The 24597-nt window shown below is 40.6% G+C and overlaps 1 protein-coding gene across 1 annotated transcript; it reads left to right on the plus strand.

Moving 5' to 3' along the window:
* The first annotated feature begins 305 nt into the window (after positions 1-305).
* Positions 306-23845, plus strand: dnaaf11 (dynein axonemal assembly factor 11). Its single transcript, XM_061920703.1, has 12 exons — positions 306-1832; positions 3188-3355; positions 3425-3502; positions 3566-3738; positions 3826-4016; positions 5524-5679; positions 8040-8117; positions 8216-8281; positions 8387-8456; positions 11900-11995; positions 12149-12237; positions 21395-23845. Exons 1-12 carry the CDS (start codon positions 1823-1825, stop codon positions 21567-21569), a joined length of 1350 nt encoding a protein of 449 aa, XP_061776687.1. The 5' UTR covers positions 306-1822; the 3' UTR covers positions 21570-23845.
* Positions 23846-24597: the final 752 nt, after the last annotated feature.

Genomic DNA, 24597 nt, shown 5'->3' on the forward strand with positions numbered 1-24597 from the left:
GTGTCCCTTTTTTGTATGGTTGTCCATTTTAAAATATGCAAACAGTGTGTATGTTTTATATGAAATCTTTTTGCCATCCCATTCATCCATTTTTTACCGCTTATTCCCTTCGGGGTTGTGGGGGGCACTGGAGCTTATCTCAGCTGCAATCGGGCGGAAGGCGGGATACACCCTGGACAAGTCGCCACCTCCTCACAGGTCTCTGCCAGATCCATCCATCCATTTCCTACCGCTTATTCCCTTTCCGGGTCGCGGGGGGCGCTGGCGCCTATCTCAGCTACAATCGGGCGGAAGGCAGGGTACACCCTGGACAAGTCGCCACCTCATCGCAGGGCCAACACAGATAGACAGACAACATTCACACTCACATTCACACACTAGGGCCAATTTAGTGTTGCCAATCAACCTATCCCCAGGTGCATGTCTTTGGAAGTGGGAGGAAGCCGGAGTACCCAGAGGGAACCCACGCATTCACGGGGTGAACATGCAAACTCCACACAGAAAGATCCCGAGCCTGGATTTGAACCCAGGACTGCAGGAACTTCGTATTGTGAGGCAGATGCACTAACCCCTCTGCCACCGTGAAGCCCGCTCTGCCAGATCAATATTTAGAAATTTTCTCTTACCGGAGAAACGTTATGGCTCAATAAAAACTAAACTAGTCTACCAACAATACATGTTGAATACAAATTCATCCATCCATCCATTTTTTCTACCGCTTGTCCCTTATGGGGTGGCATGGGGTGCTGAAGCCTATCTCAGCTGCATTCGGGCGGAAGGCGGTTTACACCCTGGACAAGTCGCAATCTCATCACAGGGCTCTGCCAGATAGATATTTGAATTTTTCTCTTACCGGAGAAATGTTATGGCACAATCAATCAATCAATGATTATATATATAGCCCTAAATCAATAGTGTCTCAAAGGGTTGCACAAACCACTACGACATCCTCGGTAGGGCCCCCATAAAAACTAAACTAGTAAACCAACAATACATGTAGAATACCCATCCATCCATCCCTTTTCTACGACTTGTCCCTTTTGGGGTGGCGGAGGGTGCTGAGCCTATCTCAGCTGCATTCGGGCGGAAGGCGAAGTAGACCCTGGACAAGTCGCCACAAGGCCAACACAGACAGACAACATTCACACTCACATTCACACACTAGGGCCAATTTAGTGTTGCCAATCAACCTATCCCCAGGTGCATGTCTTTGGAGGTGGGAGGAAGCTGGAGTACCCGGAGGAAGCCCAGGCAGTCACGGGGAAAACATGCAAGTACTCTGTATAAAAATATAAACAAAACAAAAATACATATTTGCAAGATCTATAGAGCAGCTAGATTTGGTTCCAGCTCTCCTGTATTCCTGAATGGACAAGCAGGAGGAAATTGGATGGATGGATAAATTAAGCAAATATATTTGCTTTTGTATACAACATTTTACTGCTCTACCTGGTGTGTGAAATAAAGGCAATTAGCATTTTAAAAATGGTTCGGAACTGCAAATTGGTTCTCCATCCTAATCGCTGCCGTTGTGTTCTTGGGCAAGACTATTTCACCCACCTCGCTCCTAGTGCCAAGTGTGGAAATATGTAGCTTAAATGTAGATAATGGGCTTTTCTATGTAACATGCTTTGAGTAACAAAGAAAAAAAGTGCTATATAAATATTAGTCGCTTCACTTCACGATGTCAGTTACTTGAAAGAGCTGGTCAAAAGACGCAACTCGTTCGCAAACGTCACATCTGCAATTGCTGGAGTTTCCCAGTGCGCTTGAACGCAGCACCGAGGTCGGTTTCTACAGCAACGACTGACAACAGACGAAGATGGTTTACAGTAAGATTGACTCTTTAACTCACGAAAATATGCCTTACCTAATAATGAAGAAAACTGGGTTTCTGGTTGTTTTTAATTAACTTGGTGAATATTGTATAGTAAAGGCGACTAATAACACGCTGCTAGAACTACCTTAACAACTTACTATAGACGATGTAGCTTAAAATTAGATGCTAGCTAGTCGAGTAGCTAAACAAACTACTTAGTCAGTGTTGTGTGTGGTGAATAGGAGTCGGTGTATCAGTCATTGATATTTTCGTTTAATTAATGAGAATTGAAAAACAAATAATTATAGTTTTATTAGAATTGTATTTTGAAACCAAACATAAAATACATCACCACACTGTTTTCCCCTACTTGCAAGTCCATGTCTTTAAAAAGCAACTTCCCGTTCCGGTGTCAAGATTTTTTTTTTTGTTCTGTTTATTGCAGACTGGAAAATGTCATTTTTATTTTGTCGAATATGAATTAAAAAGCGTTTTAGATGTAGTTATTGCGATTGGACACTTAAAGAGAAAAACAACTTTATTTTTCTGCTTAAATTTTAAAACATTCATTCATTAAAATAAGATTTCAATTACAAACATACACTAGGCCAGTGGTTCTCAAACTTTTTTCAGTGATGTACCCCCTGTGAACATTTTTTAAATTCAAGTACCCCCTAATCAAAGCAAAGCATTTTTGGTTGAAAAAAAGAGATAAAGAAGTAAAATACAACACTATGTCATCAGTTTCTGACTTATTAAATTGTATAACAGTGCAAAATATTGCTCATTTGTAGTGGTCTTTCTTGAACTATTTGGAAAAAAATATATAGAAATAACTAAAAACTTGTTGAAAAATAAACAAGTGATTCAATTATAAATAAAGATTTCTACTCATAGAAGTAATCATCAACTTAAAGTGCCCTCTTTGGGGATTGTAATAGAGATCCATCTGGATTCATGAACTTAATTCTAAACATTTCTGCACAAAAAAAATAATCTTTAAAATCAATATTTATGGAAAATGTCCACAAAAAATCTAGCTGTCAACACTGAATATTGCATTGTTGTATTTTTTTCACATTTTATGAACTTACATTCATATTTTGTTGAAGTATTATTCAATAAATATATTTATAAAGGATTTTTTAATTGTTGCTATTTTTAGGATATTTTTGAAAAATCTCACGTACCCCTTGGCAAACCTGCAAGTACCCCCAGGGGTACGTGTACCCCCAGTTGAGAAACACTGCACTAGGCAATAGGCTTATTGTAAGAAGTTTGTGTTTTTGCTAAATAGGCTTATTGTAAGAAGTTTGTGTTTTTGCTCACTATATAGTCCGTAAGAAATGGGGTGTTTGGTGTTTTCAGTCACAGAGGACCTCATTCGTCGGCGAGCGGAACACAACGAGTGCCAAATCTTGTCCCTGGAGGAGGTCTCTCTGCACCAGCAGGACATCGAAAAGATAGAGCACATCGATAAGTGGTGCAGAGACCTCAAGATCCTCTACCTGCAGAACAACCTTATCCCAAGGATCGGTGAGATACTTGATGGCCTCCTTAGCCGTGTGTCAGTCTCAAAACAGTTCTCCCGTTCTTTCATCCTAGAGAACCTGGGTCGCTTGAAGAAGCTGGAGTACTTGAATCTGGCCTTGAACAACATTGAAGTCATTGAAAACCTTGAAGGTCTGTTTGGGAGTGACAGCAGAGACCTTTGAGCTTCTTCATATGTCTCGTTTGTGTGTATAGGCTGTGAGAGCCTTTGCAAGTTGGACCTGACGGTGAACTTTGTAGCTCGTCTGAGCAGCGTGCAGACGCTGAAAGACAACGTCCACCTGCGGGAGCTCTTCCTTGTGGGGAACCCGTGCACGCAGTTTGAAGGCTACAGAGACTTTGTGCTTGCTTCGCTGCCACAGCTGAAGGTATGAACTTTCTTGTCCTCGTCTGACGGACACGACCAACATGGATGTCTCATGTTGGACGTATACTTGTGGCTTGTCTCTGCTCAGTCGCTAGACGGGACAAATGTCACAAGGTCGGAGAGGATCAGAGCCTCTCAGGGGCTGCAGGAGGTGAGGAGGCTTGTCCTGGAACAAGAGGAGGAATACCTGAAGAGGAGAGCCATAGAGAAGGAGGAAGAGCACAGGAAGGGAAGAGGAGATGAGACAGGAAGCCAGGAGACCGAAGAAGACATTGGCAGGTAGAGTTAAGTGGCGTCAATATAGGTATCGTTCACATTTGAATCAATACGCTACCAATGCCCGCAATATTTGTATGTTAATAAGTGTTTAATAACATCCTATTCTAATTCTAATGTACCATTTATAAATGAGTTGATTTATGATGTATGTGCTGCCCAGATTGTACCTCTTGTGTTTTTATTATTACACTTTGCAAGTATTATTTGCAGTATTATATAGTAGACTTTGCACGCAGTTGCAGTCCCTAAACACAAGATGGCAGTGGTGCATAAGCTTTGGTGTGTTGTTCAGCGAGGAAGTAGCCTTTGCTATAAAGCTGACTGTGCCAATTTTGGCATGTGTTGCGCCCTACAAAGTGTTTATACCAGGGGTGTCAAACTCATTTTAGATTGGTGGGCCGGACTGGTAAAATCACGGCACGATAACTTAAAAATAAAGACAACTTAAGATTGTTTTCTTTTGTTTAAAAATAGAACAAGCTCATTCTGAAAATGTACAAATCATGTTGATGTTGGGATTTTTTTACACTTACATGTTGCGGTTAATAGTATTCTACCTTTATTTGTCGTTATTTATACCTTCTGAATAAATGTATGTGGTAATGTTCATCAGTCAACTCATTGGTGGTAATTTTCTATCTATCAAAATAATAATAGTTACAAGATGTTATTTATATAGTTGGATCATTTTCCTCCACTGGTGCACTAACATTATGTGGTTTATTTTTTTATTAATTTTTTTTTACATATGTAGCATAATCTACAAAGATACAAAAAATTACTATTGTGACATCTAGTGGACACATTTACAACAGCAGTTTCTTTCATGCAAACATTTTGGCTCATTTTTATACTTGGCAAACTCATCCCACGGGCCGGATCAGGCGAACAGGTTTTACCCGGCCCGCGGGATGAGTTTGCTAAGTATAAAAATGAGCCAAAATTTGACAATCCTGGTTTATACTGTAAGGATTGTACTTATTTCACTCCAGCTGATTGATTGTAATGTGTAGCTTATTTGTAGCTTTCATTAAATTTGGAGGTGTTGGAATCGCCATATAAAATGTTTATTGCTGATCAATGTAAAATGTTCATTGCTAATCAGTAGCATGTATATGGCTAATCCAATATAAATTAGCATCAAGCGAGCACATTTTGGAAAAGTGGAACCTCATTTTACGTTCGAGTGTTTACCATCAGGCATACATGCTTTGTTGGTATTGAACATTTCACCAATACCTAAAGGCAGTTTGGCTGTGTATGCTCTTAGTGCTGCTTGGGTGATTGTTTCCTCGCCAAATGTTTGAACTGGCGTTTAGTCTAAAACTAGACGTGACCTCATGAGCAACAAAGGTGTGTACAAATATAGAATACAAAACCGTTTAAGTTTATGTGCATCAATACCCGGTAGTACAGACATAATTTGTTCGGTGCCCATGGGAGTACCAAATTTGGTACCCATTTCTAAAGTCTTGAATGTCAGAGAAGAATGACGTTGTCCTCACAGCCCCTCCTTGGAGGACAAGCATGAGTTGAAGGAGACGACCGAGTCAGATGAGGAGCGACGGGAGAAGGAATTCTGGAACACTCCGTGTCCTTTCACCCCGGAATCCCGTCTGGAGGCTCACCGCCATCTGGAGGAAAATAAGCGGAAAAAAGATAGGTAAGTCCCACTCTTATTGTCAAATATCACATGGCATTCATTTGATGCACTTTGTACCTTTCACCACTGGGGTTCACTACAACACCAATCAACATCTTGCGTGATGGCTTCCCCCTCAGAACATTCTAAAACGATTGATGTGACAGAGCCATCTTCTTCCTGCCCACCTTCCTCTTGAAACAACTCACATGTCACATGACCACTATTGGCTGCTTCGTTCATTAATGTGGTCCATATTGGTCCAGACTGGTCTGGGGTGGTCCAATGTGTGTCGGGAGGGGTTTTGTCTCAGTCCAATTTCAAGGCCTGACAGTTAATGCGCAATGACCAAGGGCAGTGACTCACCACGGCCTCGACCGCCACATGGCCCTTCACCTTTGCCTCAGAGTGGACTCGATGGATGTTTCCTGCCAATGCTTTGTGGGGGAACATCAGCTGGAACAGTTAAATGGTGGAACATATAATATGATCCTCTTGGAATGTGTGTGTGACTGACCTATGACTGTGTCTTATGGGTCTGAGTGGTGAAGGACCAAATCTCCTCAAGAATATCAAAATAATAGACACACACACACACCATCATCGGTCACTCGAATCGAGTATGAAAATCCTCCTGGTTGGGGGGTATCCCTTAATGGAGGATACCTGTGTGTGACTTTGTTTAACGTGGGTATACTGGTGCACAAACAGCCACCACATGATCCTTGCCAGACCCGGGTCAGGGTCCAGTGGCATGGAGTCCAAGACGACTGGGGACCCTTTTCTGCTGCAGCCTTCATTCGCCATCCCAGCTGTTGTGACGTTCTATAGGTTAAGCAATCATCCTCCGCCTATTCCACCGTTGAGGTCTTAGGTTGTTTTTTCCCCATAACCGGGCCCACATGGATGTGGGGGTGCATTCATCCGCCATCCCAGCCGTTGTGACATTCCATAGGTTTAGCAATCATCCCCCGCCTATTCCACCGTTGAGGTCTTGGGTTGTTATTTCCCCATAACTGGGCCCACATGGATGTGGGGGTGCCTTCTTCCGCCATCGCAGCCGTTATGGTGGTTCTTACATTTACCGTCTTCTGCCTGCTCCGCCGTTGAGGTCTTCACTGTATCGCTGGCTAACAGTAGTAAAGGGGTTAACCTCCTAGTGCCCAAAGACCCCCTAGAGCAGTGGTTCTCAAATGGGGGTACACGTACCCCAGGGGGTACTTGAAGGTATGCCAAGGGGTACATCAGATTGTTCAAAAATATTCTAAAAATAGCAACAATTCAAAAATCCTTTATAAATATATTTATTGAATAATACTTCAACAAAATATGAATGTAACTTCATAAACTGTGAAAAGAAATGCAACAATGCAATATTCAGTGTTGACAGATAGATTTTTTGTGGACATGTTCCATAAATATAGTTTATGTTTGAAATATTTTTTTTTTGTGATGAAATGTTTAGAATTGAGTTCATGCATCCAGATGGATCTCTACTACAATCCCCAAAGAGGGCACTTTAAGTTAATGATTACTTATATGTGTAGAAATCTTCATTTTTAATTTAATCACTTGTTTACTTTCCAACAAGTTTTTAGTTATTTTTGTATCTTTTTTTCCAAATAGTTCAAGAAAAAACACAACAAATGAGCAATATGTTGCACTGTTATACAATATAATACATCAGAAACTGATGACATATGTAACAGGGTCAATTTCGTCTTGTAAATAATGTATTTTCTAATGTTTTATTATTGTTATAATTACACAAAATGTGTAAGTTACGTGTAAATACCTGAATGTTGTTTGATGATTTGTCAATGTGGAACCATTGTCTCATTGTCTCTCCTACTGCAATAATTACTGTGACACCTGTTTTCTCATATGCGTTGGACACGCCCTCCAACTTCCCTTTTTGTCTACGATAACGGGAGAGGGGCTCGACGATGGCAGAAAGTTTTTGATGACAATTGTATTCTGTATCATCAGTAAAGTGCAGTGGAGAAACCCATGGTGTCGGTCGTGTTCCATAAATCACACACAACCCAGAGGAAAAGACCACCGGTTACACATAGTGCTGTATTTTACTTCTTTATCGCTTTTTTTTTTTTTTTTTAACCAAAAATGCTTTGCTCTGATTAGGGGGTACTTGAATTAAAAAAATGTTCACAGTGGTACCCCTGTGAACATTTTTTTAATTCTCAAAAAAGGTTGAGAACCACTGCCTTAGAGGAGCCTCCACTGCCGGAAGCACTTTAACGTCATTCCCAGGACACACACACACACACACACACACACACACGCACACACACACACACACACACACACACACACACACACACACACAAAACAACAAAGTTGATGCTGTTGTGTGTCTGCAGAAGCAAAGAAAAGAAAGCAAAGCCCCCAAGGACTCTGATAACTGCTGATGGACGAGTCTTGAATGTCAATGAGCCAAAGTATGAATGTGCACACACACACACACATGCATGCAGACCCATGATCTTTGATCGAGGCTGATGCCAATGTTGGTAGGGGCACATTCTTGACTTTCCAGGCTGGGCTTTTTTCTGACTGAAGACGATGTCAACAACAGGATCCTCCTAGATCTGTCAGTGTACAGGTACACAAACACACACACCCACACAAGCACGCACACACAGGCATTTGAGCGAAGTGACAAATGTTATTAAAGCTAGTAAACGTGTCTCATTGTGGCCTCCCACAGACACATGGACACCTCCTTGATGGATGTGGACGTGCAGCCAAAGTACGTCAGAGTCACCATCAAAGGAAAGGTACACCCTGCCACGGACCTGGACAAATTAAGGCCTGGGGGCCGCATGCGGCCCGTTGAACGTTTCAATCTGGCCCGCCGGACATTCCCAAATATTTTTTTTTAGATCTTTTAAGATGGAAACTGGAGCTGCCATTATGATGTGCAGTGATGTTTTAAAACTACTGCAAGTCTTGAACTATACAAAGTATTTTAATGGTTGTGCTTTTGCATTACTTGTTACTAAGGTAATCTAAGTCACAGCAGCTCAGACGAGGCACCTAAGCAGTGTGGGTGGAGAACATTTCCACAGAGTGTTTCCAGAGTGGCCAGCCTGAAATGCGGCTGTCAGGGACAGAAGCGGAAGGATATTTTTACAACCAAATTCTAAAGCTTAGTTATATATCAGTTACATGTATATCAGGTTGTAGGTGTTTTTTGTCTTTTTTTTTACACTTCGCGTTCATGTTTTGCTGTTTGTTGCATTTTTGTTGCATTTCGCCTGATTGTAAAATATGTCGATCGAGAGGGGGTGTGACGTTCATATGTTGTCAATATTCAGGTTTTTATCGTTAATAGGTAATATTGTAAATCCCACATTCTTTATTTCCATCTACATTCTCGGTGTAAGGCGGTCTGTCATAAGGTTTTTAACTCTCAATCAGACATTGAATGGGACATAGAATGGGACGGCGTGGCGCAGTGGGAGAGTGGCCGTGCGCAACCCGAGGGTCCCTGGTTCAATCCCCACCTAGAACCAACCTCGTCACGTCCGTTGTGTCCTGAGCAAGACACTTCACCCTTGCTCCTGATGGGTGCTGGTTAGCGCCTTGCATGGCAGCTCCCTCCATCAGTGTGTGAATGTTTGTGTGAATGGGTAAATGTGGAAGTAGTGTCAAAGTGCTTTGAGTACCTTGAAGGTAAAAAAAGCGCTATACTAGTACAACCCATTTAATTTATTTATTTACATTATTGTATTAATGTTCCTAAAAATAGGACCCGAGCACATATACTGTACAGCAGATTTTCACAGCTTATATATATATACCGTATATATAGAGAGATAGATAGATATACTGGCCCCCAGACAAATTTTTGTCTCTAAATTTGGCCGCCCGAGTCAAAATAATTGCCCATGCCTGCCATTCAATCAATCAATCAATGTTTACTTATATAGCCCTAAATCACTAGTGTCTCAAAGGGCTGCACAAACCACTAAGACATCCTCGGTAGGCCCACATAAGGGCAAGGAAAACTCACATCCAGTGGGACGTTGGTGACAATGATGACTATGAGAACCTTGGAGAAGAGGAAAGCAATGGATGTCGAGCGGGTCTAACATGATACTGTGAAAGTTCAATCTATAATGGATCCAACAATTGTATCATTATAATCATCATCACCATCAACATTTTCTTGGTGTAATGGCGATAAAGTTTCTCCAGCCACATCACTGTTGTCATAGAGATAAAGTTACCCCTGCAGCGTTACTGTTGTCATGGAGATATAGTTGCACCAAAAGCATTACTGTCGCCATGGAGATAGTTACCCCAACAGTATCCTATGTTACAAACCAAGAGCAGGCATGAGCAGGTATGCTAAGAGCCAAGTATACAGTAGAAACAGTTAGTCTCAAACAGAAGAAATTAGTGCCTAGTATAGTGTAGTTTAAGAAGATGGAACCACGTTACAACAGAAAAAAAGCGTCTAATAACAGGAATTTAACTTGTAGATTAGTAAGAGTCTAATATGAACAACATCTGTTGGTCTGTCAGCATTGTCACAGTCAGTAAGAGGAGGGCAGATCGATCCATAAACTGGAAGTGGTTACACCAAGGTAATACAGTATATGATCAATTCTAGAATGATTAGAATAGATCGATTTTTTAATTTTCTTAAAATAATTGTAATTGTTTTTGTTAATGTTTTATGAACTCAGAGACTTAAGTTCCTGTACACCGAAGGATTTTGAGGGCAAAATGAATACATCGAGTAATAGTTAGGTGTTTTTACTTTTGTTTAGTTATTTTGTAATATTAAACTTGTTTTGCTCAAACAATTGCATGTAATAAAAGAGAATAAGGAACTAGTTTGAATATTGTGTTGATATTGTTAATCCGTCAATAACACTTACTATAAATAAAGCTAACATTTTACAGTTAATACATATGATAATCACTAATCACTAATAGTGATTAGTATCCAAATTGGCAGCATGCCTAGTCATGGAGATAAAGTTCGTCCAGCCGCATCGCTGTCATCATGGACATAAAGTTACCCCAGTATTTTGTCATGGAGCTCAAGCTACCCCGGTAGCATCATTGTCGTCATGGAGATAAAGCTACCCCAGTAGGATCAATGTTGTCATGGAACTAAAGCTACCTCAATAGCATCACTGTCATCATGGAGATAAAGTTACTCCAGCAGCATCACTGTTGTCATGGAGATAAAGCTACCCCAATAGGACACTGTCATCATGGAGATAAAGTTACTCATGTAGCATCAACATAGTCATGGAGATAAAGCTACTCCGGTAGCATCAATGTCGTCATGGAGATAAAGCTAACCCGGTAGCATCACTGTCGTCATGGAGATAAAGCTACCCCAGTAGGAGCAATGTTGTCATGGAGATAGAGCTACCCCAGTAGCATCACAGTCCTCATGGAAATAGAGCTACCCCGGTAGCATCATTGTCATCATGGAGATGGAGCTACCCCAGTAAGATCACTGTCGTCATAGAGATAAAGCTACTCCATTAGCATCAATGTCATCATGGAGATTAAGCTACTCCAGTAGCATCACTGTTGTCATGGAGATAAAGCTACTGCAGTAGCATCACTGTCGCCATGGAGCTAAAGCTAACCCGGTAGCATCACTGTCCTCATTGAGATAAAGCTACCCCAGTAGCATCACTGTCGTCATGGAGATAAATCAGCATATCAATTGTCATGTGGACGATTGGTCACAGGTGAGGACACATCAGGGATTCACAAAAACGCCATGCAGCAGGTTTGGGTCCAGAACAATAGAAAACCAGATGGCTGGTGCTAAGTCATCAAGTTGGTCGCTGAGTCAGCAGACCAGGCCACAGTGATGGAGGGGTCTCAGCTGAGGTCATCCTTTCATGACACGGCAGTGATCGGGCACCTCACCTCCCTACCCGCCCCCAGCGACCTTCCCGCCTGATTAAACAGCTCATAAATTCAGCTGCTCTCGTTCATCCCGAGCAAATTATAAAGTCCTTAGCTTGCCAGTGTCATGCTACCGTAGGACAGACACATGCTTTATGGAGGGGGTCAGTACGGGGGCACTGGAGGGCTGATTTTAGCAGAGACAGACACAAATTTATGGAGGTTCCCCTTGAACCATTGGTCACTTCATCCTGCAAGTGGTCTCGCTCAGAGAAGTTCTATCATAAAAATTGTATTTAAAAAAAAAACGCTCAAAAATCGTCTTCTTCTGCAGATATTCCAGTTGCTTCTGCCCTCTGAGGTCAAACCTGACAGCTCCAAGGCTCAGAGGTCTCAAATTACGGGCCACCTGCTCATCGACATGCCAAAGGTGCGAACACACGCTCGTCACTCTGGGGGAGGGTGGGGCTTTTTGCAGGGTTAAGATGTTGTTTGACAAGGTTGTGTTATCACTTGTCATTTTCTGAGTTCATCTTATGTTAACATCGCTAGCTAACATGCGCTTCTTCTTTGGGACATGTAGGCTCAAGGGGAAATCAAGGCGCCAAAGGCCGCCGCACGTCCGTACAGAGACGACCACCGCCAGCGCAAATCGTCCGATGACAAAAAGAGGTAAAGCCATGCCGCCAACTCACCCTACACTGCTTGAAATTGTCTTTTTTTTTTTAACACAAACACACACTGATGGTGCAAATAAACACACATATTGAAAGTAAACAAACTAGTGATAGTGCAAGTAAACACAATTCATGATGAAATAAACACACCCATCATGAAAGTAAACAAACTGGTGATGGTGCAAGTAAACAAACTTTATGGTGAAAATAAACTCACCCACCATGAAAGTAAACAAACTGTGAATAGTGCAAGTAAACACATATTGACAGTGCAAATCAACACACTGATAGCGCAAATAAACACACACTTTGCAAATAAACACACATTGATGATGCACATAACACACCTTGCAAGTAAACACACACTGACTGTGAAAATAAACACACCTTGCAAGTAATTACATGCTGATAGTGCAAATAAACACACTGTGTAACACACACTAATAGTGTAATCAAACACACTTTGCAAGGAAACACAATTCATGATGAAATAAACACACCCATCGTGAAAGCAAACAAACTGGTGATGGTGCAAGTAAACAAACTTTATGGTGAAAATAAACTCACCCATCATGAAAGTAAACAAACTGTGAATAGTGCAAGTAAACACATATTGACAGTGCAAATCAACACACTGATAGTGCAAATAAACACACACTTTGCAAGTAAACACACACTGATGATGCACATAACACACCTTGCAAGTAAACACACACTGACTGTGAAAATAAACACACCTTGCAAGTAATTACATGCTGATGGTGCAAATAAACACACTGTGTAACACAAACTAATGGTGTAATCAAACACACTTTGCAAGGAAACACACTGATGGTGAAAATAAACACACATCTTGCAAGTAAACACACAATGATAGTGAAGAAAATACACACACACTTTGGATGTAAATATACACTGATAATGCAAGTAAACACACACTGATAGTGAAAATAAACACACAACTTGCAAGTAAACACAATGATAGTGAAGAAAATATACACACACTTTGGATGTAAATATACACTGATACTGCAAATAAACACACACTGATGGTAAGAATAAACACACCTTGCAAGTAAACACATGCTGATGGTGCAAATAAACACACACTGTGCAACACACACTGATGGTGCAATTAAACACACACTTTGCAAGGAAACACACACTGATGGTGAAAATAAACACACACTGTTCAAGTGAACACACTCTGATGGTGAAAATAAACACACAACATGCAAGTAAACACACAGTGAAAATATAGACGAAATTCGGATGTAAATATACATTGATGCTGCAAATAAACACACACTTTGCAAATAAACACACATTGATGATGCACATAACACACACCTTGCAAGTAAACACACACTGATTGTGAAAATAAACACACCTTGCAAGTAAACACATGCTTATGGTGCAAATAAACACACACAGCGCAACACACACTGAACAAGCACCTTGCAAGGAAACACACACTGATAGTGAAAATATACACACTGCAAGTAAACACACACTGATGGTGAAAATAAACACTCACTGTTAAAAGTGAACACACACTGATGCTGCAAATAAACACGCCCTGCAAGTAAACACCCACTGATAGTGAAAATAAACACACAACTTGCAAGTAAACACCCAATGACAGTGAAAATATACATACACTTTGGATGTAAATATACACTTATACACTGATGCTGCAAATAAGCACACACTGTGCAAGTAAAAAACATGGTGATAGGAGCATACGCGCGCGCGCACACACACACACACACACACACACACACACACACACACACACACACACACACACACACACACACACACACACACACACACACACACACAGAGAAGATGCAACTCAGCAGCATCACATGCCATCAACATGGCGGTGATGGGGTTGCACATGTTGACATTACATATTAGTTACATCAACTGATAGTGATGATGAGGCTTTGCCCCCTCTCCATGGCCCTGCCTTTATAAGCGTTTTACAAGCAGGACGGCTTCTCGTCCTTCAGCCGGGCTGCCTCCAGGGTTTAAATGAAACATTTGATCAAAAATTGGCGCTGGTCGAGGTGACGGCAGACTTATTTATAACAACCTTTGACCACGGCCTTATTCATATTCATACCCGTAGTGACCTTTCCACACAGGTCAAGAGCTTGTTTTTTATTTTTCACCAACAATAACCAGCGAGTCATCAATGGGTTGGGCGGGGCTAACTTTATCAGTGGTTCCTGGTAAGTGGGCATGAAATGGTATACCACTCATGAGGCCGTAAGTGTGAATGTTGTCATGGTGAAATGGGCCATTTACAGGCTTGCTAGGTTGCAACCACGTGACATACAAAAAGCATAATTTCTTTACGTCATGTTGGTATAAGAATCAAGCTCTTTGCAAAGCAAATGAACTGATGAAGGTCTATGTCTTTGTTTTAGGCATTATCTTTCTTAGTTGGGATATCATTTTTACATAACAATTGTAATAATTTTATTTTCCTATGTATTAACTACCTTTGGTTTCTGATGAGTAAATATTTTCTGAGGTTTTAATCCCCTCACAGTCCACCATATTATTTCTCCAGCACATGACGGTGTCCTTCGGGACTGATTAGGTGATGTTTGTTCACGCCATATTCATCCTTCAACCCCTGACCCCTTACCCCCTCTGCGCCCCCTGACCTCTGCAACCTTCTGACAAATGACTTTGTCAGTATTGCAGCGTCTGCACTCCATCAAGACAGACTAAACCTGTGTGATGTCATAATGCCTCAGTAGCTGCAGGACAAAACCAGCTTCTCAGGCAGCCATATTGTATTGATGACTTCATCCATTTCAGCATCATGCTATTATGCTGTCAAGCTACAACACATTATCACATGCACAAGCTACCATGCAGTGATGCTATCATGTTGTTGAGCTACCTTGCTATCATATGTTTGCATACATATTCTGTATATCTGTACACGTATGTATGTGTGTATGTGTGTGCAATAGGGTTGTACGATTTACCGCAATATTAATGAATCATATTCGCTACTATACCACCTCTATCTATTTGTATATCTGTACACATATATATGTGTGTATGTGTGTGTAATAGGCTTGTACTATATACCAGTATTAGTATACTACCGTGATATTAACCGCCTCTAAAAAGTACCAGTTTATGTGTGTGTAAATGTATGTATGTATATATGTGTATATATATACAAACCCCGTTTCCATATGAGTTGGGAAATTGTGTTAGATGTAAATACAAACAGAATACAATGATTTGCAAATCAATTTCAACCCATATTCAGTTGAATATGCTACAAAGACAACATATTTGATGTTCAAACTGATAAAACATTTTTTCGTTTGCAAATAATCATTAACTTCAGAATTTGATGCCAGCAACACGTGACAAAGAAGTTGGGAAAGGTGGCAATAAATACTGACAAAGTTGATGAATGCTCACCAAACACTTATTTGGAACATCCCACAGGTGTGCAGCCTAATTGGGAACGGGTGGGTTTCATGATTGGGTATAAAAACAGCTTCCCAAAAAATGCTCAGTCTTTCACAAGAAAGGATGGGGCGAGGTACACCCCTTTGTCCACAACTGCGTGAGCAAATAGTCAAACAGTTTAAGATATACGTTTCTCAAAGTGCAATTGCAAGAAATTTAGGGATTTCAGAATCTACGGGCCATAATATAATCAAATGGTTCAGAGAATCTGGAGAAATCACTCCACGTCAAACCAACATTTAATGACCGTGACCTTCGATCCCTCAGACGGCACTGTATCAAAAACAGACATCAATCTCTAAAGGATATCACCACATGGGCTCAGGAACACTTCAGAAAACCACTGTCACTAAATACAGTTTGTCGCTACATCCATAAGTGCAAGTTAAAGCTCTACTATGCAAAGTAAAAGCCATTTATCCACGACATCCAGAAATGCCGCCGGCTTCTCTGGGCCTGAAATCATCTAAGATGGACTGATGCTAAGTGGAAAAGTGTTCTGACGAGTCCACATTTCAAATTGTTTTTGGAAATATTCGACATCATGTCATCCGGACCAAAGGGGAAGCGAACTGTCCAGACTGTTATCGCTGCAAAGTTCAAAAGCCAGCATCTGTGATGGTTTGGGGGTGCATTAATGCCCAAGGCATCGGTAACTTACACATATGTGAAGGCACCATTAATGCTGAAAGGTACATACAGGTTTTGGAACAACATATGCTGCCATCTAAGCACTGTCTTTTTCATGGACGCCCCTGCTTATTTCAAGGAGACCATGCCAAGCCACATTCAGCACGTGTTACAACAGCGTGGCTCCGTTAAAAAAAGAGTGCGGGTACTTTCCTGGCCCGCCTGCAGTCCCGACCTGTCTCCCATCAAAAATGTGTGCCGCATTATGAATCGTAAAATACGACAGCGGAGACCCTGGACTGTTGAACGACTGAAGCTCTACATAAAACAAGAATGGGAAAGAATTCCACTTTCAAGGCTTCAACAATTAGTTTCCTCAGTTCTCATACGTTTATTAAGTACTGTTAAAAGAAAAGGTGATGTAACACAGTGGTGAACATGCCTTTTCCCAACTACTTTGGCATGTGTTGCAGCCACGAAATTCTAAGTTAATTATTATTTCCAAAAAATCAAAAATAAAGTTTATGTGTTAGAACATCAAATAGCTTGTCTTTGTAGTGCATTCAACTGAATATGGGTTGAAAAGGATTTGCAAATCATTGTATTCCGTTTATATTTACATTCACGGTCTGCCTCACAATACGAAGCTCCTGCAGTCCTGGGTTCAAATCCAGCCTCGGGATCTTTCTGTGTGGAGTTTGCATGTTCTCTCCGTGAATGCGTGGGTTCCCTCCGGGTACTCCGGCTTCCTCCCAGGCTTCCTCCCACTTCCAAAGACATGCACCTGGGGATAGGTTGATTGGCAACACTAAATTGGCCCTAGTCTGTGAATGTGAGTGTGAATGTTGTCTGTCTATCTGTGTTGGCCCTGTGATAAGGTGGCGACTTGTCCAGGGTGTGCCCCGCCTTCCGCCCGATTGTAGCTGAGATGGGCGCCAGCGCCCCCCGCGACCCCACAAGGGAATAAGCGGTAGAAAATGGATGGATGGACAATCTACCAATTCATATGGAAACTGGGTTTGTGTATATATATATATATATATATATATATATATGACAGCACGGTGGGTAAGTGATTAGTATGTGTGCCTCACAATACGAAGGTCATGGGTTCGATCCCCGAGTTCAGGGTCTTTATGTGTGGAGTTTGCATGCTCTCCCCGTGACTGCATGGGTCCCCTCCGGGTACTACGGCTTTTTTGAATTGGTCTTAGTATACGAATGTGAGTGTGAATGTGTCTGTCTGTTTGTGTTGGCCCTCCGGTGAGTTGGCGACTTGGCCAGGGTGTACCCCGCCATCCGCCCGAGTGCAGCTGGGATAGGTACCAGCAAGCACCGCGACTCTGAGCGGGACAAGCAGTAGAAAAAGGATGGACGGATAAATACATTAAATATGTGTGTATATGTATTTATGTATATGTGTGTGTGTATGTATGTATATATATATATATATATATATATATATATATATATATATATATATATATATATATATATATATATATATATATATATATATATATATATATATATATATATATAGTATACCTCCATGACGTGCAGCAGGTATACAGATGAGTCTTGGCCAAAAGAGTTAGCCCGTCTATGCTGTGCCATGCGTCGGCTTAGTGGTGGTTTTGTTTCTCCAATATACAAATATGCATTCATCATTTCACTGGATATCAAACACTAGATTGTTTTTGTGGGTGTGAGGTGTCCCTTCTTTAAGATGCACCAGGGTGGTTCCCGGTTTGAAGCGCACTGAGATGTTGTGTTGGTTAAATTTCTCCTGAGTTTCTCATATAGGCCTTATACGTATGATATGACCATATTTTTGCATTTGTCACTTTTTTCCTCTTCATCCACTCTGTTCTTGGTATTTCTGGAACACCAGCTGGGGTAACCACAGGTTTTGAGGGCTTCCCTCAAATGCTGGCTGGTGGCAACATTATCAGCTCTGTGGTGTAGGGTTCTGATAACGCTCAGTTTGTGTTCTAGTGGGTGGTGTGAGTCAAAAAGTAGGTATTGATCAGAACGCGTGGGTTTTCAGTAAACCCCAACATGGAGGCCCCTGTTCTCTCCAATGTGAACATCACAGTCTAAAAAAGGCAACTTGCTGTCTTGGACATCTTCACCTGTGAACTTGATGTTTTTGTCTTCTGAGTTTAAGTGCACAGTGATGGCTTGCACTTACTGGCTTATGATTTTAACCTATGTGTCATCCACATATCTGTATCATTGACCTGGTCCTGTTCCCTTAAATGAGCTCAGCACTCTCTTTTCAATGTCTTTCATGTAAAGATTTGCCATTATTGGGGAAACACATGATCCCATGGCATAACCATGTTTTTGTACACTACCATGCTATCATTCAAACACGTCATCATCCCATAATGTTATCACGCTCTTTTTTTAGGCTCTGACTTGTCCACATAAATACAATTTCACTCATTCACTTACAAACGTTTGTACTTCGACATTTTGTAGGAGACGTGAGCGGTGACCAGGTCATAACTTTCTGTTAGTCTGAGTTGAAGTCCCTTCCCTGGAACGCCTGCGGGGAGTTATCTGAATGTGTCCATCCGGCCGTGCAGAACATCTCATCCAGCACTGGCCTGTGATTGGTTTAGTTTGTTTCTTATCTGAGCGCGAGCAGATAGGATTAAGATGGGACCTGTGACATAACGCGATGTCCAGTCTTTGCAGAGTGGGTCCCCGGCGACCCGGCTGCAGACGCTAAGCAGAACAGGCTGATGCTGTCACAGAGGGCGCTTGCAACTCAATTAGCTCGCCAGGGCCAAGATCGCCCGCTTTAGGCCCCACCTCCACAAATGCACCAGCAACTTTTTTTAAGGCCACAAATGTCACCAGCATCACCATGTGACTGGTCTACGCCATGTGATGCCATCTTTAAACCATCAAACATCCTTCAACGTAGTCAACTGAAGGTTCTAGATGAAAAACAGCCATGTTTGAAATTATTTTTTGTTGTCTTTGTTGGCCATAATCGTCTGAATTATTACCATTCTCACCATGGAGATCCTTTATAGATAGAAATGCATTTTTAGCAATTTGAATATGTTCATGAAGCTGTCTGTCTGTTTGAGCTGCTCACATTGACACCATCCACCCCCACAGCTACACTAATGACTATTTTTGAGAAATACATGTATCTGCCTGCAATGGAAGTAATTTTTGTTGTTCTGTTGACATACTGTATGCTCATATGTTTGTTACATTGTTGCTTATTTGATGTGTATTTGAATTTTATAATGGAATTATATATACAGTACAGGCCAATGGTTTGGACACACCTTCTCATTCAATGTGTTTTCTTTATTTTCATGACTATTTACCATATAGATGTTCCGTCATCTATTAACATCAATTTCTGTCATCTATTATAATGATGTTCTGTCATCTATATTATTGATGTTCTGTCATCCGATGTGCTGTCATCTATAATATTAATGTACTGACATCTATTATGATGATGTTCTGTCATCTATAATATTCATGTTCTGTCATCTATTATAATGATGTTCTGTATGTATATACATACGTACCTATGTATATATATATATATATATATATATATGTATATGTGTGTGTATATATATGTATATATATATATATATATATATATATATATACACACATGTATGTATATATGTATGTATATGTGTGTGTGTGTGTGTATATATGTATGTATATGTGTGTGTGTATATATATGTATGTATATGTATATATATATGTGTATGTGTATATATATGTGTATATATAGCCATCCATCCATCCATTTCCTACCGCTTATTCTCTTTGGGGTCGCGCGGGGCGCTGGCGCCTATCTCAGCTACAATCGGGCAGTAGGCGGTGTACACCCTGGACAAGTCGCCACCTCATGGCAGGTATATATATATATATATGTATATGTATACATATGTGTGTGTGTGTATGTATATATATATATATATATATATATATATGTATGTATGTATGTATGTATGTATGTATGTATGTATGTATGTATGTATGTATGTATGTATGTATGTATGTGTGCGTGCGTGTATATATGTATACACGTGTGTGTGTGTGTGTATATATATATATATATATATACACATATATATATGTGTGTGTGTATGTATATATGTATATATATACACACTGTATGTGTGTGTATGTATGTATGTATGTATATCTATACATTGTATGTGTGTGTGTTTGTGTGTATGTGTGTATGTATGTATATATATGTATTTATATATATGTTTTTTAATTGTTGTGCTTGCTACCATATTTGATCTTTCCATGTATATATTGCCCTTTGGACCCCCTGTCAAAAGCTTCTTCTAGCTTATTTGGGGGACCCTTTCACATACCAACATATTTAAATGATGATCAGTTTACCCCAGGGCAGCTGTGGCTACTGATGTAGCTTACCACTACCAGGTGTGAATGAATGTTGAGTCCCACTTCTCTGTGAGCGCTTTGAGTGTTTAGAAAAGCGCGATATAAATCTAAGTTATTATTATTATTATTATGTATGTATGTGTATATATATGTTGAAAAATTAAAAAATAATTCAATTATAATTAAAGATTTCTACAGATAGAAGTAATCATCAACTTAAAGTGCCCTCTTTGGGGATTGTAATAGAGATCCATCTGGATTCATGAACTTAATTCTAAACATTTCTTCACAAAAAAAGAAATCTTTAACATCAATATTTATGGAACATGTCCACAAAAAATCTAGATGTCAACACTGAATATTGCATTGTTGCATTTCTTTTCACAGTTTATGAACTTACATTCATATTTTGTTGAAGTATTATTCATTAAATATATTTATAAAGGATTTTAGAAATGTTGCTATTTTTAGAATATTTTAAGAAATCTCACATACCCCTTGGCATACCTTCAAGTACCCCCAGGGGTACCCGTACCCCCATTTGAGAACAACTGGTCTGGTGTGACAGTGTTCATTGGAACCTTTTGACATTCCAGAGAGAAGAATGTTCCAGAGAGGCTGGAAGTGGATGCCAGCAAGGTATTGGACCTCGCCAACATTGTACCACGCCTCAATGCCACGGAAGGTCCGTTGGAAGCGACACCAAGGAAACAAATCCCTGTCCCCTCTGAGGACTTTGTGGACGATTTCGACGTGCCGCCACTCATTTAGCCCACTCCCTCCTGTGCAAACTTACTATTGTACAGTCATGCTATCATGCAAACATCCTAAATGCTATCATGCTTACTTACTACCACGCTAACATACTAAATGCTGTGATGCGTTCATGTTATCATGCACAAATGCTGTAATTCTGTCATGCTATCATCGTGTCCGTCTGTCAGGTTATCATACTAACGTCCTAAAAGCCATCATGTGTTCATGCAACCCCATCCATCCATCCATCCATTTTCTAGCCACGTTGCTATTTTGTAATGTTATCATGCTAACATCAGGGCTGCCAAGTTTCAGAAAATACACCCCAAAAAATGGGGCCTTTTTTAAAAAACGGATTTGGCCTGTTTTAACGTCCATTTATACCTTAAGACTGATGTTTCTCACCATGAACAGCTGTCCCTGCACTGTGCCCACTTAATCCATCCATCCATTTACTACCGCTTATTCCCTGTGGGGTCGCGGGGGACGCTGGTGCCTATCTCAGCTACAATCGGGCGGAAGGCGGAGTACACCCTGGACAAGTCGCCACCTCATCGCAGGGCCAACACAGATAGACAACATTCACACTCACATTCACACACTAGGGCCAATGCTAGACTTAATTAACCAGAAAGCGTCTGTTCTACATCTCCATCCTCAATCCCTTCTGATCTCTCTTCTTCTTCCAGTGTTGCCAACTCCTCAGTACGGACAGTAGTTATTGGCTGTCATTAAAGTGGGTAGAAGTTGATGGATGACATTGGCTTATTTGCATCATTGATGAACAATGCTCACTGTAAGAGAGGAAAAACGTGGTTGTAGACATCATTTATTTATTTGTACAATTTCTTTGACAGGGACAGTACAATTAAACATTGCTACTCGTAGGTAACCAATGTCAAAGTACATAAAGCTTCTTCCCACAAATATGCAACCCTTGTCCCTGGTTAGGTTTCTAAAGGAAAGGGAGTAAAAAAGTGAAAATTATGATAGGATGAATATTTTTTTTTCTGTTGATTCTTAGTTTAGTTGTATTTTCTGTTTTTCTTTGTTCTACATTATTAAATGTTAGGAGTATCAAATGTGACCAAAAGACTGATATTCACAAACAAACACAAACTGGCTCAATAGTTAACTTTTCCCCACCCCAAATGTGACAATGATGAGATATTCACATTAATCCCACTGTGTCAGAATAATTGTATCTTAAGTTATCACAAAACTTTGTGTTACATTGAGTTCATCTCTCCCTGCTAGAGGACAAAAGCTGTCTTTGATTCTATCAAAAAAAGGCTTGTAAAACTCCACTGTGTAGGATGGGAAGCAACATGATGATGTTCTGTTTCTTTGATGTACTGTAATCCATAGAAATATTTTGTCCTAACCCGAGAACTACAAAGAGAGGAAGCAAGACTAGACTCCCCTCCATGCGACATTTTCTTTGACTGTTTTACGACCTTTTCTTTGAACTGTTTTGTAATCAAAGGCGATGGCTGTTTACGATCCCCCTTAGAAACGCTGTTGCCATGTGATCAGGGAAAGTCCCCCAAAAAACGGGGGCGAACAATCTTTCATCAGAGTGTGGAACACTGTACAAGGGTACAGGCGTATGCGTTTCTCCTCATTGACCCAAATTTAATTCTGTCTCTGTTTATTTCTTTGCTTCTTGTCTTGTTTAATAGATGTCCTCAGTGTTTGAACCTGACACACTCCAATTAAGTTAATTGGAGTCAATTAAGTAACGTTTCTGACAACCTTTTTCCAAAACACCACATAGAATGTGGGACATAACAATACAATGCACACATTAATTTTTTCAAAATGATTACAAAAAAGTGGGACCCCAAAAATGTACTGTGGGACCCCATTTTCATGACTTGGTGGGGTTCCTGCGGTCAAACACTGATGGATCGTGAAAAACAGCAGCAGGCGGCTGTGGCCTGTGGGCCGTTTCTAATACTAATCAAATATCATCCCGAGTGCCATTGATCATTCATCCGCGGGCCAGATCTGACTTTGACACCCCAAGAGTAGCAAATTGGGAAACATTAGCGTGAGAAAAGCCAAGTATGGCATGTGGCGTGAGAAAGTGTTAAAATGCGTGACTCACACTCAAAGCGTGAGACCTGGCAGCCCTGCAACACACTATTGCACTGTCTTACTAGCATGTATCATACCATCATGCTATTCCATCATGCTGTTATGCTATCATGCCAAATGCTATCACGCTGTCACTATATCATGCTAAAGTACTACTGTAATGCCATGCTATCATGCTATCATACTGCAAGGTTGACAAGTTTCAAAAAAATGACGAGTGAAATTTTAGTGTCATGATGTGTTGAAATCTTTTTTTGCTGTTGCCTTTTTAACGTTGTTTTAAAATTGATTTATACCTTAAGACTGCTGTCCTCACCTCCAGCGGCTCTCCCTGCATTGTGGCCATTGTTTTGATTGAATACTATTTTTCATTGGTTCTCAAATTGGATTCCAGGGACTCAGGATTCCTTTATAGCGGTCTAAATTGGCCCTTACAAGGCATGTAAATCAGTGTTAGGTCCATTTGGTTCCATTTATACCTTGCAATTTAGAGTTTGAGAAATACTGCTGTTGGAGGTCTAAATTTATTTAAAAATCTTTAACACGCACGCACACATACAGATCGAGACTAATGTTGTAGTTTCATCCAAGTTAGTTGTAGTCTCTTTTTCAAGTGTGAACAGGCCAAGAGAAAAAGGCAAATAACTGTTACACAGCTTAGCAACCGATACAGGACAATGATAGATTTACGGCAGCAGACACACAACAGCACACATTCACTAGGAAACTCAAGGAGAAACAGTGAATCCAAATTGGGTAGTTGCTTTTTTTTTAGCACAGGAGAATGTTGAGTGGGTTTTAAATGTTGGCGGCGTTGTATGTGAAAGATAGTTTCAGATAATTTGAGATGCCAAGACCCGCCTTCTTTCTATGTGTCAGAATAATTGTATCTAAGTTATCACAAAACTTTGTGTTGCCATGAGTTCCGGACGAGAGGACAAAA

This window comes from Nerophis ophidion, linkage group LG14 (assembly GCF_033978795.1).
Source record: "Nerophis ophidion isolate RoL-2023_Sa linkage group LG14, RoL_Noph_v1.0, whole genome shotgun sequence".
In the NCBI taxonomy this organism is placed as follows: domain Eukaryota; kingdom Metazoa; phylum Chordata; class Actinopteri; order Syngnathiformes; family Syngnathidae; genus Nerophis; species Nerophis ophidion.